This window comes from Gallinula chloropus, assembly GCF_964237585.1.
Source record: "Gallinula chloropus genome assembly, chromosome: 7".
In the NCBI taxonomy this organism is placed as follows: Eukaryota; Metazoa; Chordata; class Aves; order Gruiformes; family Rallidae; genus Gallinula; species Gallinula chloropus.
In genome coordinates, this window is record NC_140092.1 from 14,426,461 (window position 1) to 14,443,589 (window position 17,129).

A 17,129-nucleotide genomic window follows, 5' to 3' on the forward strand; every position below is an offset into this window, starting at 1 on the left:
CTGGCAAGCTACTGAAAAATAATTGAGGAGGGTAACAATAATATAATCTGATCAGCTTATTTGTAGCAGCAAGATGACAAGGGACATTCCAGAGGCAGTTCACGATCAACAGGACATTCTAAAGCTGGAGCTGACAGAGGCTGTATGTTGTTCTAGAGGTGAAATGTTTGGTCTCCAGTGTGGGATATGAAGGGTGGCAAGCTGTGATTACCTCTGCAGCGTATGAGCAATGATGCTGGCAAGCTGATGAGAAGCTGCCAGCAATATCAGCAGAGGCTGAGCTAAACTGGGAGCTTCCTGCTGCCCTGGTTTCGGCTGGGATAGCCATATGATGTCATGCTCAGGATGTAAGGCAGGGGCTGACTGGGGAGGAGGGATCACTGATCGGGGATGGGTTGGGTATCAGATTCTGGGCAGTGAGCAAATTGCATTGTTTATCACCTACTTTATATATACTTTTATTAGTGCCGTTAGTTTTCCTCTTCCTTTGCTGTCCTATTAAACCATCTTTATCCCAAACCAGGAGTTTTTACCTTTTAATCTTCCAATTCTCTCCCTACCCCACCAGGATGAGATACAAGGGAAAACAATCACAAAGGGGGGTTCTTTCAGGAAAAATGCTGGAAAAATGCCACTCCAGTCATACCAGATCCTCTTGAAGGAATTTCTACATCATTTTCACAAGTAAGTAACAAATATGACTACAAGTATCATAGGGGCCCTGCCTCCAGCCAGGTGGAAGAGAAGGACAGCTGGGTTTATTGGATCCAGTGGACTGTAAGGATACAAGGCTCTAGTGGACACCAGTGCACAGTGTAATCTAATGCCATTTAGAAATGAAGGGGCAGAACCCATCTGTATTTCTGGAGTGAGGGGGGAATCCCAACAGCTGACTCTACTGGAAGCTGAAGTGAGTCTAACTGGGAATGAGTGACAAAAACACCCCATTATGACTGTCCTGGAGGCTTGGTGCACTCTTGGCATAGATGTTACCTTCAGGAGAGGGCATTTCAAGGACTCAACAGCATGAAGTTTAATAAAGGCAAGTGCCAGATTCTGCACCTGGGAAGGGGCAACCCTGGCTGCACATACAAGCTGGGGGATCAGATGCTGGAGGCCATGCCGAGAGGGATTTGGGGGTCTTCGTCAACAGCAAGTTAAACATGAGCCAGCAGCGTGCTTAGGGAGCCAGGAGGGACAACTGTATCCTGGGGTGCACCAAGCACAACATTGCCAGCCAGTCCAGGGTGAGTGACTGTCCCACTCAACACTGCTCTAGGTGCAGCCTCACACCCAGAGTACTGTGTGCAGTTTTGAGCACCAGGGAGTGATGAGTAGAACTTGATCAGACTTTAACCGTCCCATATGACCAGTGTGGAAGTCCAACTGAGAGTGGAGGCTGACAGTAGACCATTGTGGCCTGAATGAAGTCACACTGCCACTGAGTGCTGCTGTGCCAGACATGCTACTCACTTCCTGTAAATACAAACAGGAAGCTCTTTCCGTAAGATCAGAAGTAAGATCAGTCATCCTGCTCTGACTTGGGAACTACTTGCTGGAGACTGGAGCAGCAGTTTTCCTAGAACACCTATTTGGAATTGTTTTCCCATGCAACTCATGTACTCATGCCTCCAGGGTTGAGGTGGGTTTTCCATCACACCTCCTCATGCCCTCTCTGTGGTCACACAGTTAAAACCACGGGGTGCCTTACAGTGTGCACCCTCGACATCCTCTCTCCTCAGCAGAGGAACACTTACTCCTAATAACGGAGATACTGATCTGTACAAGTGGGGAACTGGTGGGGACAGTGAGGTAGTGGCCACAGCAGTTCTTAACTGCTAGCTGGGGCTAAGCCACAACAGCACCAAATCCATCAGTCTGCAGAACAGCAACAGGAGCTTTTTGCCTGTGTGACATGAGTATGGCAACTGCTTCTACTCCCAGTTTCTGTCCACTGCTGAGGGCTCTGTCTCCAACTGTCATCAAAAAAAGAAACATTAATATACTAGGAAGTCCAGAGGGAGAGTGGGCACTGGTGTGCACCTTAACCACCCGTGCAACCTGGTCACTCACGGCACACACAAGGCAGGAATTGCTTCAAGGGAAAAGTGTGGCACAGCTCCCACCTACATCATTTATCCTCCTGCAATGTAATTGCTATCTGTGCTCTTACTACTCCAACAACTACTCCTGATCAACAGGCCTGTGGCAGACAAAGTTGCTGTCAATACTGGAACTTTATGGGCCAAGACAATACTCTGATTTGCAATAAAAGTGTTGTTATATTTTCATTCCCAATCCTATAGAAATCTGGCACTGTGGTGCTAACCTTTTGTATTTTAATAAAACAAATACTGATAAAGCCCCCAAATTCCAGACATGATTATGGCATGAGAAACCTGGGAATTAACAGTAAATTTTAAAGCAGCTTCCATTCTCTCTCTCATGAGGAATGGCTTTGTGACATATTTTTCCAAGGAGGGCTACAAATAAAATCTCTCTCTACATCTTTCCTGCTGTTCAGTCACCCATGTCTTGATCCACCATGAAAGGCTTGCATCTAATTAGATCCCAGAGACATGTGGGATTTCTAAGAGTGAAAAACTGCAGGATTTAAGCATAACTCTTGAAGGGCTCAAGAACTTAGACTAAATTATTGCATATATTTATATTATACATATAAAAACCATATTTTAATTCTGTATACTATTAAAAAAGTAAATTGCTTAGATTTGGGAAAACACCACATTTTCCTCTGCACTGGAGTAATCTCCACATTTTATTAAACAAGACTCCACTTAGGGACAAGGTGGAACAAAATATCTTTTAGATGGAAATCTGTATTATGATGTACCTCATATCATGACATTATCACCTATAACATCACCTAATGATACAACAGATGTCAAGAGTAATAAATATCAATCATGGGGCGATAATGAACGAGCAAACACACTCTCCAAAAGTTCTAATGTACAAATGGAAAATACACTATTAAAAAAAAGATATATATTGAGATGTATTTTAGTGCTTTAGTCTGCTATTTCTATAAACAACTTCTGAAGCAGAATGTTTTTGAGCACCTGCATCATTTACCTGCAGCATCTCAATAGCTGGGAAGGTGCCTTAATGCTGCGAATGGAAGACAGCCTGATTCAGAACCAAGCAACCAGTTTAGAAACTGCCATCCTCATCATTCACCATTGCTGCAAGGATGGAAAAGTGGGTACATTTTTGCTACATCATAGCAGTTGACAAGACTGATCACTGATTTCTTTATTGTTTTCTGGATGCTTCAAACAGAAGATCGGTGTTCTGACCCAGTCTGGAAAGGGACTAAAATCACTACCCAGATGGTGAGAGGGGAAAGAAACTAAGGGCACCTTCTTGTTTTTGAAAGAGACAAGATAAAAAACATAACCCTAAACATTACAACATTTATTTTGGTTTTAGGCTGGGGTTTTGTTTGGTTGTTTCTTTAAAAGATTTTATCCCCAGACTATCATTCCTCCCTCTGAAAGCCCAAAATAGGCCAATACCAAAAGGCAACATTTTCCTTAAAAAACCCTACTTAACTCTTACTCTATAGTTCTTTTGATTTAAAATACTTAACACCACCATTTAAGGAAGACCCATGAGCACCGAGCATAATCTGCTTTCCTGCATTTTGTGAAATCTTTTCCAGACCATCTCATCAATGCAAAAATCAGTACCTCCAAAGGCACCTAGCTTTGCACTGGCAGTGGCTCAGTGTTAAAGAAACTGTGTGTGCACCATTTAGGCTAATCCCCAAAATACAAAATTCTGCTGTTCACAGGAAACATTCAGCTACTGGCAGTAAGATTCTGTCAAAAACCTGAACAACCAAGTCCTCCCTCCTGGCTGAAGTACTACTGAAATTGCTGAGATGAAGAGACCTTCTCTTCTACTCACTCTCGTAAACACTGGTTACAATTATGGCTTAAGCTGCAACTTAACTGATTACCTTCTCAGGAGTTGAAGATGCAATGAAATTATGTGTCAAGAATTTTTCCAATAGGGAATACAGACATTTGAAAGTTCTACCCTGCAAGACCCTGGAAAAACTCCCCCCAAACTAACAAATCTTACTGCCCATGGTTAAAAATAAGAGACAGAAAACACAGCACTGCTACCACAGTCAGGGAAACAGGGACTCAAAAGAAGTTGACAACCCTCCTAACCTCATAATGAATAATTAAAAGCATTTGCCTTGTTTGCCTTAATAAAGCTAAGGTGAAGAGAAGACATAATTGCCTGCAATAAATGCACTAGAAGATGGCTAAGCATAGAATAAAGGGATAAAAAATGGCCTGCAAAAACTTAGGTTAAAAGGGTTTTGACCATCAAAGGAAAGTAATGCTTGACTCTGCTTGTCAGAAAAACTAGCCAACAAAAAAAGCCAACAAAAATCATCATAATTTGGAATTAATCCATGGGATTATATATTGTGGTTCCCTGTAAAAGTGAAGGGATGGGTTCAAGATTTCTTCTAGTCTTCCACTCTGTAACAGGTCCTGTTTCCCAGGGAATGAAAACTAAGGGTTGCTTTGGAAAGAAACAAATTTCTATTCCACACAAGCAAAAATACCTCTTTGGAGGAAAAACTGTTGAAGGTGCCTATTTTTTATTTTGGATTTAATCTTTTTTTGTGAGGACATTTAAGTTGTAATAAACTTAGATTTAATTAGTTGAGTCCATTAATTGAAATTAACTGAGGCTTTTCTAGTGCTTTGCATGCTCATGAGAACATTACATGCAGCACGAGGTGGACTGTGAAACTGCTGGAAAGTGTTGAACAGTCCATGTTTGCACCAATAATTTTAGAAAATTCTCTGTGAGAAATAATTATGGACTTAATGTGAAAAGATAATCCTTTTATTGGAATTACTACACATGGTAAAACCTCCTCCTCTCTGGTGAAGTCTTCACTTGCATCAGAAATCAGTCATCTCCATCACCAAGGAGACATGCTGCTTATTTACAGATGGTCCTGCATCTAGCCAGGCTATTTCCTGCTGAAGAGCACCAGGAACAAGCAAATGCAGGATGTCTCCAAAACACAGGTACCTGCCTTCATGGCAACAAGGGCAGTAGTGAAATGGAGAGTAACTCTCTGGGGGCCAAATAGTATTTTATAAAATGTTTCTGACAGGAATATTTACAGGCTACATTTGTGACAGCTGCAATTGGTCAGCTTGTCATAAACATCCCTCACATGACTCCAAAAAGCCCAACTGGTTAATCCCTAAAGCTCAGATAATCCATAGGAGTTCATCACCAACTCACTTCCCACGTCTTTGTGTTTTCATTGTCTACAGGTAAGTCACTAAATTTAAATACCTGGTATCAGCAACTCCTTCCTCTACCCCCTTGAAAATATTCTCCTCTTCCTTTGAGATTCTGAGCATTTACTGGTTTCCAAAGCAGGAAAAAAAAGACCTTTGGAAACTACTCTAAAATGGCAAGGCTGGAAAGTGAAGCTCTGCTGAACAGGGTAATGTGGACAGGGAATTAAAAAAATCTATGCTTAAGACAAGAAGACTACATTAACCCTTAGCAGAAAAGCATGTTTAAAAGGAAAGAATAAAGGCAAGGCCAAATGTCAGGCCAAACTGGCCAATTCTGAAAAGATTTTGTAGAAATTGAGTCACACAAGCTTTCCATTTATCTTCCATTCCCAGGGACAGAGACATGTTTCCCAGGAGGTTCAGTTTCTTTGCATGACTGCGAAGAAAAAAAATTAGCATATTTTTTATACTTCTACACATGGGCATCGTATTTTACAACAATGTAAGAAGAGACAGCCCAGAGGAATTTACAGTCCAGGGCTGGTAAAAGCATCTTTTTTACCTCCCTTGAAACTCAATTAGGAAGGCACAGGTTGCTCTATAAATTCACCAGGAAGGTTATGCTCTGTCTCCTGGGAAGTACCAATTCAAAACTCATTTCCAGTTGTGCCTGCTTCACATGCAGAATTAGGATCCTTGTCAAGCTCAATGAGCCACCTCTTCAAGAAATTCTCAGCAAAATTATTGAAATCAAGAAGCCAGGTGTAATTATCCTTCCCTTTCTTCTGCTTCCCCTTCTCTCTGTGTCCCTGTGCAGACAACCTGCTTCAAGAAGCCAAGGATATGAAGCACTGAACAGCACCTTAAGCACACGATGCGTAGAGAAACATTTGTTGTTTATAGACAACTTTGAATGCTTAACTGTGTTTCTGCATAAATCACTTCTCTTACAAGAATTACATGAATTATGAGACACACTTTTCTCAAAACAGACGATTTTGCAGTGCTACAATCTCTGCAGGTGACACACTGTGGGAAGTACTTCAGCTTTCCACCAGGTGGCATGGTTCCCTTTGCTGAAAGACAGCATTACTAAATGTCAATGAGGAAATTTAATTTTTTAATTTAAATTTTTCCAAATGTATTGACTCCTGTCAGGTTTAAACATGTTTAAGTTTTCTAAAAGATTCCTAACAAGGTTCATTTTAACAAATTCTTCCAATAAAGAGTTTAATGAGTTTAAAAAGGCTTCCTCCTCTTATGCTGAAATGAAGAAAAAGTGTCTGCGCTTGCTGCCACGCAAAAGCAAGCTTCAATTAAATACAGGGCATGTCATGTGGCAGAGGAGAGACTGAGGATCTAAAAAAATATATCTGATCTTCCAAGTCTCATGTCATCAGTGTCAAATCCTAGCAGACTTTCAGTCTTGCAAGGAATCCACCTACCACAGCCTGTTGTTATCCACAATTAAAGGTTCCAGAACATTTTCCACAAGTGAAGATTTTTCCCTGCTGTTTCCAGACCACTTCCCACCCCTGGGAAGTACCACCTATCCTGTCCTTGGGGCAAAGGTAGATGCACTGAACATCCACTCCCACTGCAAAGCAACATCAGCGCTGCTGATCTTCACCAGTGGGACCACACACACCATTCACTGCTGCCCCAGCACAACATCCCCATGATGACAGGCAGCAGCCTAAGGTGCTGGCTGTGAGACTTGATTCAAATTGATTTGAAAAAGACAAACCACAGAACCAAAACAGCCCAAATAGTTTCTCCTCTATCCCTTGTCTTGCTCCTCACTTCTGTGAATGTTTTGGTGCTCACTTCTGAATACCTGTTTAAGCATCATGAGTATGGGTTTGCCTGAAGAAACCAAACCAGCTGTGACAGAGAACAAAAGAGGACAAGCTTTTGGCACTGACCCACTTCACAGGCACCAGATGGGTATCAGTTCCTTAAATTTTTAAGTTTAAAAATGAAGCCATAGAGGGAAGGGAAATGATGCTCCTAATTCTACCCACTGCAAATCACCTGGTAAAGAGTCAGACATATCAAAATACTGCCTCCCTATGATGCTTTCCACACCATAAGGCTCATCTTGAAAGGAACAGCTTTCTGGTTCTGAGGACTGGTACCTAATGCTCATCACTCCTCCAGCTCCCTTTACTGTGCTCGGGATTTAGTGCTTGTCACTGCAAGGAGTGCAGCTGAAACCTCTGCCTTTTAACTGCCAGCCTGCCAAGCAGAACACATTTATTCACATCTGATTTAAACATCACAAGCCAAATAATCAAGATGACAAAGAAGTTTAAGGACCCTGATCAGCCTGTTTCTCTCCTATAATATATCATTAATGCTAGTACAATTATTTACTCTGTTACATATTGTCTTTCTGCATATAAGCAGCTTCTGATCCTGTCAGTCACTGCAGGTGTATGTCACAGCCAAAACACTTGCTTAAATTACTTGCATTTCCAATTATAAAGATTCACATACATCCTTAAAAATGATGCAAGCACAAGGCAAAACCATGAACAAGACAAAACTGAAGATAAGTAAAGGCTCCAATTTAATTATGGTGGTTTTTCATATAATGGTCTCATTTTTTTCTATACACTTTATCCTCAAACTAGGTTGTACTCTCTGCTCTAAAATACAAAGCTCCTTGTTCCATAAAGTAACTTCCTTGTTACTAGCTGTGAGTTCAAGGAGCCACATAAACAAGGAAAAGTACTTAAAAAGGGGACAGACTTGAGAATAAAGAGCAAATTCTGTCACCAAACACCCCAGGAAGCTATCCAGCCACGACAAACAACACTCTCACTCAGGGCAGAAAACTCAATTGTGCAAGGGGTCAGTTATTACATTTGGAAAGCAGAATCTTTAGCTGCAATGCTCAGTTTCTCAGTTTAAGTGATTTTAAAATCTTTCCTGTTCAAATTGAATGCAGCTTTAAATTTGCAAATTCCTTTGATGGAATTAGTCTCACAATGGTCAATCTACATTGTGCCAAGAAGAGGAGTACAGTTGATTTCAAAAAATAGGACACATTCTGCCCCTTGCACGATTGCAAATTTTTAACTGTTATCCCTTTGTGGATCTTCTTACAGACCTTGGCTTCTGGATCACTGTTGATGCTGCAAGAATCATCATCATCAGACTGTGGACCATTTCTGTTACAGGGAAAAAAAAAAAAAAGAAAAAAAGACAACAATCAATCTTAAAAGCATATCAAAATTACAGCACAGCACAAGATGGAACTGGTGACCCTGCAGAAACTTCTGAAGTCACTGTACCTGAGCTTCAAAGAGGCATAGCGTAGCGTTGCTCCTTCAAACTCTTTCAGACTTGGGTCTGGGTTCACAGTGGCTGCATGCAGATCCTAGAGATAAAGGCAGTGCTATTAGTTTAGTATTAAGTGCTATTAATATAGCATTAAGTACATCACTGTGTTATTTTTTATTTCAAAGGGAAATTAAATCCTCCCTGCAAAGAAGCGACAGTGTTTCTGGCTGAAGTTGGAGAGGCATGCATAGATTCTCAAGCTGCATTTCATTCAGTGCAGGCATCTTACTGGTTACTTCATGGCACTTGCCCTGCTAGTTTAGGCTGAATCCATTCCAAGTGGAAAGATCAGAAAAGGCAGCATGTTTGTGAGCTAGACATCCCTAGCAGTACCCCCATTCACTTTGGCCTAGGTTATGAATGACATTCATGGAAAAATAAAAAGGGAAAAAAACAGCCACTGCCATGCAAAAAACAAGGGTAACAGTATTAAAGGTTCTAAAATCTGACAATATACTTGCCTTCCAAATGTCACTATTAATCTTTCCCCCATTCAGTACAGCAAAATCACTCCATGGCTGTTTCTAGACACATAATTATTCACACAGGAAGAAGCACATTGATAAAAATAAAAAAAAAAAAAAGAAAAAGAAAAAAGAAAAAAAACACAAGACACTGTTGTTAGCATTGATATTTACAGGATGGGTTAGGGAACAGATCACCTCAAACTTCAACTAATTACTCCACTATACCATGGCATTTGGAGGAAAGGGGAGAGAAGACATGCCTCTAACAGTTACTTACCAAAACAAATGATTGAAACAAGGAAAGTTAATATAAATTAGGAACAGACAATGAAATTACTCCTTAACTATGATCTTAAAAGCAAGCAAAATGAATCTGAATATGAATGTTGGCCACAGCTGCTACAGCCTTTGATAAACAGCAATTGAGGGGAAACATTAGGATTTCCATTTGATTGGCACTTTTATTAAAAGACCCTAACACTACTGGAACTAGAAATACTGAAACACGGCAATATATACAAGGGTAAGATACATACAAGGTAAAAAAAAAAAATCAAAAATCAAATATTGCTAGAGAGAAAGCACAAGAAAAGGACAGTGAAGGGAAGGAGGATTAGTAAGGAGTGCAGAGAGATTTCTTGCTGAAAAAGTAGTTTTTAAAGTCTTGTAGCTTTTCAAAAAAAGAAAACAGAACAAAACAAAACCCAAACAAACCACCCACCCTCTCACTTTCCATTCAAGTTTCTCAAAATTTTCAGAGGCATTCACTGGTACAACCAAACAAGCAGCAGTGCATTTAGCATGAGAGCAACCTGAGGGTCAACCTTCTCTGTAAAGCCTGGGAGGAGCAACTGACGTTGGAGTTGCCCATCTCCTCTTCCCCACAAGGACAGAAATCCCACAGTCCTGAACAAGAGCCAGGTGGGGCAGGAGATGTGGCTGCTGAGGGACCCAGAGCCACTTCTTTGTAGCTTCACCAAATTAAATATTTCTGCTAATAGTGGCTCTTTTAAGATGAGCTCTCCCAGGCTGTCCAGCTCACCCTGAGATGAGGTGATACCTATTAACACAGCCCAAAGCACTAATGTGCAGGGTGGGCCTCTCCTGTTATCAGTACATCCCAGCTACAGGAAACAACTCTCAGGACTAACTCTTCCCTCACACACCTTTGGATTAAATGAGTTGTTAGCTTTCCCTACTAAGCCCCTCCTCTTTAATTATTAACTGCTAGTGATTATGTTACCTACATAAGAACCTCTAGAGGTGACCCAGGCCTGAGATGTGTCAGACTATAAGGAGATGCAATTGCCATCACCAATTTCTGCCATGATGTCAAAGAAGCTCCTACTGAAAATTAAACCCTACAGCTATTTCTCTGAACAGGAAATAGGAGAGAGGCAGCAAAATCGCTACAGTTTGGGAAAGAATGTTACAAAAGACAAAGATTCACAAAGAAAGGCATTTGGCAACACACAGGAGAAAAAAGCCATCTAAAACTAAGTCCAATTTGATCAGCTGTGCAAAACTAAAATACATTTTCATTCTTTTGAGTGGGAGGAGGGGAAGGAATGTTCCAGGTTATTCATATTTAGCCTTCATTAGCATTTTTGTTAAATCTGCGGGATTTTTGCATAATGCTTAACCCGTAATTGCTTTGGATTGAAATTTACTGATTATCTTGTGAAAGAAAAATTGCCTTGCAGCCTGTGCAAAAATAAGGCATTTTTGCATTTTTTTTCCTTTTTGAAACCCTTTTTGCCATTTGTATGCATTACAGCAGCATTCCTCCCTACCCATTTTTTTTCTGATTCTTTGGTTCAACAATAGTAACTGCTTTTCTTTATACCAAATATCCAGAGTAAGCTACAACTTAAAAATGGCTGACTTGATCTGTTCTTTGTTGACTGTCCTCAGCTGTGAGCCACATTCTACCAAATTCTGTATATCACATCATTTAAGAGACAGGGACACAAAACAAATTAAAAAGGAAAATAAAAGGAGGAAACAAGACAAAGGGTAAAAAGGCACTACTCTGAAAAAAAAAAGAAAAAAGTCTAAGTGTTTATTTGATAAACTCAAAAGCTGTAAGAGCCCAAATAAACTCAAGACTAGCACGTGATGCTTCACAGACAAATGAGATAGAGAAAAAAGTATTTTTAATGGACTCACAGAAGTCTATTGGGACAGATATGAAATGCTACCCATGCCATCTTCAATGCTAGATTATACTCTTTCATCTGCCTAAAACCTACATATCCCCAACCTTTTCACAAGAAAGCCACACAAATTCCAGCACGTGGGAACGAGCTAACCCATCCCTCCCAAGCCAGATAATCTTGGAGCACACACTTCCAAACAGCAATGAGGGAACCAGCCATACACAGCTTGCACGTGGTGTAACTTGGGGCTGGAAGCTGGCCATGACAAGTGCTGCTGCCAAGGGTAGCATCAGGATAAAGGCGTTTGGGAGCCCCTATTCTAGATCAAATTCCACATCATCTGTGAAGCGTCAGATGGATGTCCAGTTTAATTCTCCATGGGGAGGAACAGGGGTAGCACTTGGGGTAGGCTGCAGTACAGTGACAGGGACTGAAACCAGTATCACTTACAAGTGACTCGGAGATGATGAGGGGCTGGCAATATCAGTTGCAGAGAGATGAAGAACCAAAGATTCACAATAGCTGGCACTGTTAAATCTATATTGTAAACTGTTTCATTACCTATCCCTAACTCTTAAACCCACACCATAGCTTATTTCACTCTCGCTGCTCTTTACTAGGGTTCTGCTCAGAACTGGCCCAAAGGATTCTTCTTCCAGTTCCCTCTTAACAAAGCTCATCATCTGTAGTTTCAATAAATTCAAGACTCTTCCTAACAGTTCTCATTATAAGTCTTGTAATGCCTCTTTGTAGCAGGTTCAGAGTTTGGCAGTGCCCAAAGTCTTGAGCTCAAATCACACTCTCATTATTTACTCCATTACAATACGCCTGATGGTTCTGTACCACAGTGTTATCTTAACAACCAACAACCCAAAACATCAGTATTGTTTAACTAATGGTACGTAAGATGCTTATCAATGATTGCAGAAACCTTCAAGAGACAAATGCCTTCATCTATACCGACAATTAAAATAATCATATAATATCATATTAATACAAATCTTCAAAATTTGCATCATTTTTTTTGCACTACAGTACGTGGTTTTGATGCTGTCACTGTACTCTATATGCAGAAATCTTTGCTGGACCAAATTCCTTGCTGAATTAGAACTGCCATATTAAAGCCTGGATGAGCCTACTATGTGCTCACCTACATGGCATTTTAGAATGACTCCTCAAATGTCTTGTTTAATACAACTACACAGTATTGAAATCTATGTTGTTATAATTCATACATTTCATCTCTGCAATGCTGATGAGAATTAATGATCATTACTTAGAAATTGCAAACTATTCTTCATCTAAAGCAAACAAAATTGTGAAAGGTTAAAAGTACCTCTGCTACACTACCAGCAGACCTGAAATTTTCATTTTAAAGACATTTTAAACAGAGATAAGTATTTGAAATTAGTATACACGTTCTCCTGCTGCAATTTACCAATCATACTGATTTCTGGGGGTTTGTGAAAGACATCTATAACTTACTAATTAACACCTTATTATCCATATTTTAGAGTAAGATAAACACTTGATGGTGAAGTTAGAGTATTCATGTGCACATTAAATGAATTTATATGCTGGAAGCACATCCAGCACTTCAAATTCAGCATTTCTGGAGGTTTTTTTCTTGTATTCTACCTAAATGATGACAATCACTGCTCTTTCTCCGTGACCCTCTAAGAAATAATTCCCGGCATGCTTGGTGCTCAGTACATTCCACGGGAGCTTGACTGATGGAAACCAGAGCTGAAATGTTGTGGTCAAGTTTGCAAACCTTACGAGTAGCGTTTGTGAACATGTGGGAACAATCTTTCTAAAATAATGAACAAGAATGTATATGTTTAAGCCTATAAAGGACAAAAGTTTCAGGGTCAAGATGGTAACTTATACTTGAATGTCATCAAGGACTGAAGAAAAGTCATTATCCAAATACATCTTAAATAAAAATAATAATACCCAGGGACTGCCTGATCCAAAACTCAAAGCTAGTACAAAGACATCCCTTCATTTCACAGAACTGTGTGTGGACCACCTTCTGAAAAGTTAGCATGAAAAAGAATTCATTTCAAAACAATTTGATTTTATATTAGTATCTCATTCCACAGAAGTCTTCCCAGCATGCTAAAACAAAGTGATTGCGTTTTTTCATGCATGCCCTTATTTCTGATAATTTATTTTCAGGATTGTGCCTGAAAGGATTATTTTAAAAGGCAGTATCACATATTGCTTTCAGCACATGTGGAAGAGAGAGTGTGTTTCTTTCTGTTTGTAGTTAAAGGACCGACTGCGACAGTGATCCACTTGTGCAGCTGTTTTGTACTGGCAGGATTTTAAGACACTTACACTTGAGAATGCTTGATGTTTATTCAACAGAAGCTACACTATAAGGGTACTAGTGTCCCAAACGAAGATTCACATGTCTTTGTGTGATACTCCTATTGACTGAACCAAAAAAGAAGATGCAAAGAAGAATCCAGGCAAAAGACTGCTATAATGTGCCAAACTTTTATGTATCCTACATCCATATGATGCAGCAACGCTTCAGCACATGTTATGGAACTGCAGTGGTTTCACATTCATCGGGTAGTGATTGTCTTATCTGAGATATGTCTGATTTCAACCTACACATCCAAAGTTCTGGATGTTTCGTGAGGCACAGCCGCTAGAAAATGCACACAGGAAAAAATAGATACTTACAACGTATCAACAACAACTGGCTACACTTCGGGATGTTTTAAAGCTCAGTTTGGCTAACAGTTAAACCTGGAAGTTCAAAAAGTTACTGTAATATTCTTTGCAGTTTGCAGCCCTCAAGAAGACACAGTATGTTACCTCAGTTTCTGGAGTAGGAGACGGAGTAATGGAACCAAGCGAGCCTTTTCGTGAGCCCTGGAGATCTGTTGGGATGGACACGGGACGTTGCCACTGAGTTGTTCCTGTTGGTATGTGCCAGTAGTAGATCCCAGCAATGTCATTGATTTTTTTCCAGCCAGGTGGTAAGTCTGGGTCTGTCTGAAATGAATGGTCGCTCCATATATCTGCTGGGAACAGAAGAAAAAAAAAGAGAAACAAGAAAAAAAGAGATTAATCGATGTTACTAACAGTTGTTCCATGGGTCTGCCCCTGAGGCAAGTGATGCACAGCTGGCACTGCTGTTGTACAGTTCCTGTACAAATGAAGACCAGAAAAACATACTGAATTATTGAGGCTCAAAGGAAGGTGACAAAGCCTGGTTTGACCTGTCATAAAACGAGAGGAAAAAATGCACTACTTACCAAAGAGCTTTTCTAATATGATAGCTATCTCACACCATCATATAAAGAAGGTCTTCTAATAAGGTTTAGCTTCAAGTACATTAAATCACAGCATATAAAGAAATATTTGGAGTTGTGATGTACTTTATCCTTTTTATCACAGCACCCACCCTTCTCAATGCAGGGTAATAGAACATATATTTCTGCTATATAAAAACTTATCAAAACAGAACCCTCCCCCAACTGCACACATTGGGTTTACTTACAACATCTAAGATTGCTAGTTCCAAACAATGAGAACAAAAGAACTGAGCCATCATTTTACACACACCCCGATCACCAAAAACAAACAGGCTGGTTTCAGTGGGGTTTATAACAGGGTAGGTAAAAAAAAAAAAACCCAAACAACCCTCATCTGTGCCAACACAGAAACAAAATACTAACGCTACTGAACAACCTCCTATTAACTTAAGAATGCACCAGCGACTCATATCATAATTAGAGACATTCCCATATTTACCTGGGATTATAGATGCATACAAGTGTGGCATGCAGTGCTTTTTACAAAGGCAGGGGCATCACCTATGTGCAAACCAGCTGTACCCCAGCAGGGCAGTTACCTTCTGCTGGATACATGCTTTCCAGAGACTGGGAAGGACGCCAGCTCTCCTCTAAACTTCCCAGCTGAACTGATCAGTGGTGGTGTTACGGTATGGGCTATTAACCGGCTGCTATGGTCTACTCCAAGGACCATCAAGCTCCAGGGAGAAACAAGGGACTCCCAGACTGACACTTCCACCAGCACTTGAGCAGATATGATAAAGGCTGACACCAGCACAGTGAACTGAGCTAGCAGGAAAAAAAACCCCAAGGAAAAAAGTAAGCACCATAACAATGAGCCTGGCAACTTGGTTTCCAACCTTCAAAGCCAGTTTTCAAAACTCCTCCAGTGGATGTCAGATAAATAGCCTGCTCTTATAGTGCTGTTCTTTTTCTTTTTTTTTTTTTAATACAAAGTTTCTTGTTAGTCTACCCTCAAGTCTCTTACCAGATGTTTTATCACCGTTACTTATTTCTGAGTCTCTATCATTTCCACTACCCACATTTACAGGCACGCACACAAACAGCATCATAACTCTTACACTCCATGGCACAAACCAGACTATTTCTTCCCCTGAGCCACTTTGGAGTTCTTAAATTACTAATGTACCAATTGAGGACTAATCTGAGCAAATTCTGCAGAAGAAGAACTAGACAATATCATTACACTCAAACTCAGTAATGAGCCTCACCCACTGCCCACTGTCTGAAAACAGCAACATTCATATAATTTGTTCCAGAAACTCCCCAACAGTCCAGATACACATGGGTAAATGTAAATAGCTGCTTCATAAAACTCCAACCTAACACAATCACGCCAGTATTCATAAACCTGATACATAGGGCCTTTCAATGCATGCCAAAACAGGAAAATAATAAGCTTTTATTATGAAGAGAAGTAAAGCTTCAGATCAGTTCAGGTTCATACAGTTTCAATTATTAAATGACCATACTTCAACACTGCCAGGACTGGAAATGTTATTCTCTTCACTTTAAGGCAGGCATTGCTTCTGTCCTTGCTGTACATACACGCATATGTGTTCAAATACACAGCAAAGTGTTACTCTCTGGCTGCACTGAATTACTCCTTTCAAACAACCAAGATGCAGAGGAATCCATATCCTGCTACGTAAAGTTGTAATGACATACAGTATCAGGAAGATCTAAACAGAAATAGCTTTGAAGTTAAGCAGACAAAACTCCCACCAGAAAGTAAGTTGTTAGCCCTGAGATTTAACATCTACCCAACATTTTGTTTGAAGAGAAGTTATCTCATATGTAAATGAATACTTGTAAAGAAATCATGTAAAACAGCTGGGAGCATGCTGGGGTAGGAAAACATCACCTAGCTGAGTAATAATAATTTTCTTTGAAAACTTATTCATTAGCAAAAAATAAACACACCAAAATATGTTCATGTACACTTGGAGATAAAATAGGAATTCAATTTCAGGGTTCTTTGGTTCCTCCCCTATTAATTGTCCCCAAGCTGCATCTTGCACACAAAACAACTCCAATTTGTGCCTGTGCAAAAGACACAGGTCGCTGGGGTGTGGGTACTCCTTGTGCAGGTGTACTGACCTCAGCCCACCCGATAAGCACAGCTGAGGAGGACAGCGCCAGACTGCACATGTTCAAACCAAAACACAATTCCTTGTGCTAGCTATGCCAACCTACTTGGGAAAACCAAAAAAAACCCAACCCCAAACCCCCCAATTACGTGCCTGCTTGCAAACACACCACAGGGTCAGACAGATGGGTGCGGATAACCTTTCAACAGACTGTGCTTTCCCACTGGGAACAACTGGAAACTTTTATTTGAATATGGAATTACAGGTAATAAAATAATTTCCTTCTCAATGGAAAGACCTTATTCAATGGCATGACACTCAAAGTTTTTGTTTTTGTTCCACCTGCTAGTGGAGGAATGGTACCTTATCAGGGACGCGTTTGAAGCCCAGAACAGCTTGAGTGGTGGACTCGGCAGTGTTA

At 40.3% G+C, this 17,129-nt stretch overlaps 1 protein-coding gene across 3 annotated transcripts in view; it reads right to left on the reverse strand.

Moving 5' to 3' along the window:
* APBB2 (amyloid beta precursor protein binding family B member 2) overlaps nt 1-17,129 on the reverse strand; it is a gene marked incomplete at its 5' end in the record, with an annotated part of 107,279 nt that overhangs the window by 51,214 nt on the left and 38,936 nt on the right. For 2 of the 3 annotated variants that reach the window (XM_084266900.1, XM_084266899.1), the window contains 4 exons: nt 8,425-8,485; nt 8,609-8,694; nt 9,119-9,181; nt 14,116-14,324. In XM_084266900.1, the coding sequence (XP_084123026.1) occupies nt 8,425-8,485; nt 8,609-8,694; nt 9,119-9,181; nt 14,116-14,324 (419 nt within the window). The remainder of the gene's footprint in view (nt 1-8,424; nt 8,486-8,608; nt 8,695-9,118; nt 9,182-14,115; nt 14,325-17,129) is intronic. The other variant, XM_084266901.1, reaches the window with a different exon arrangement.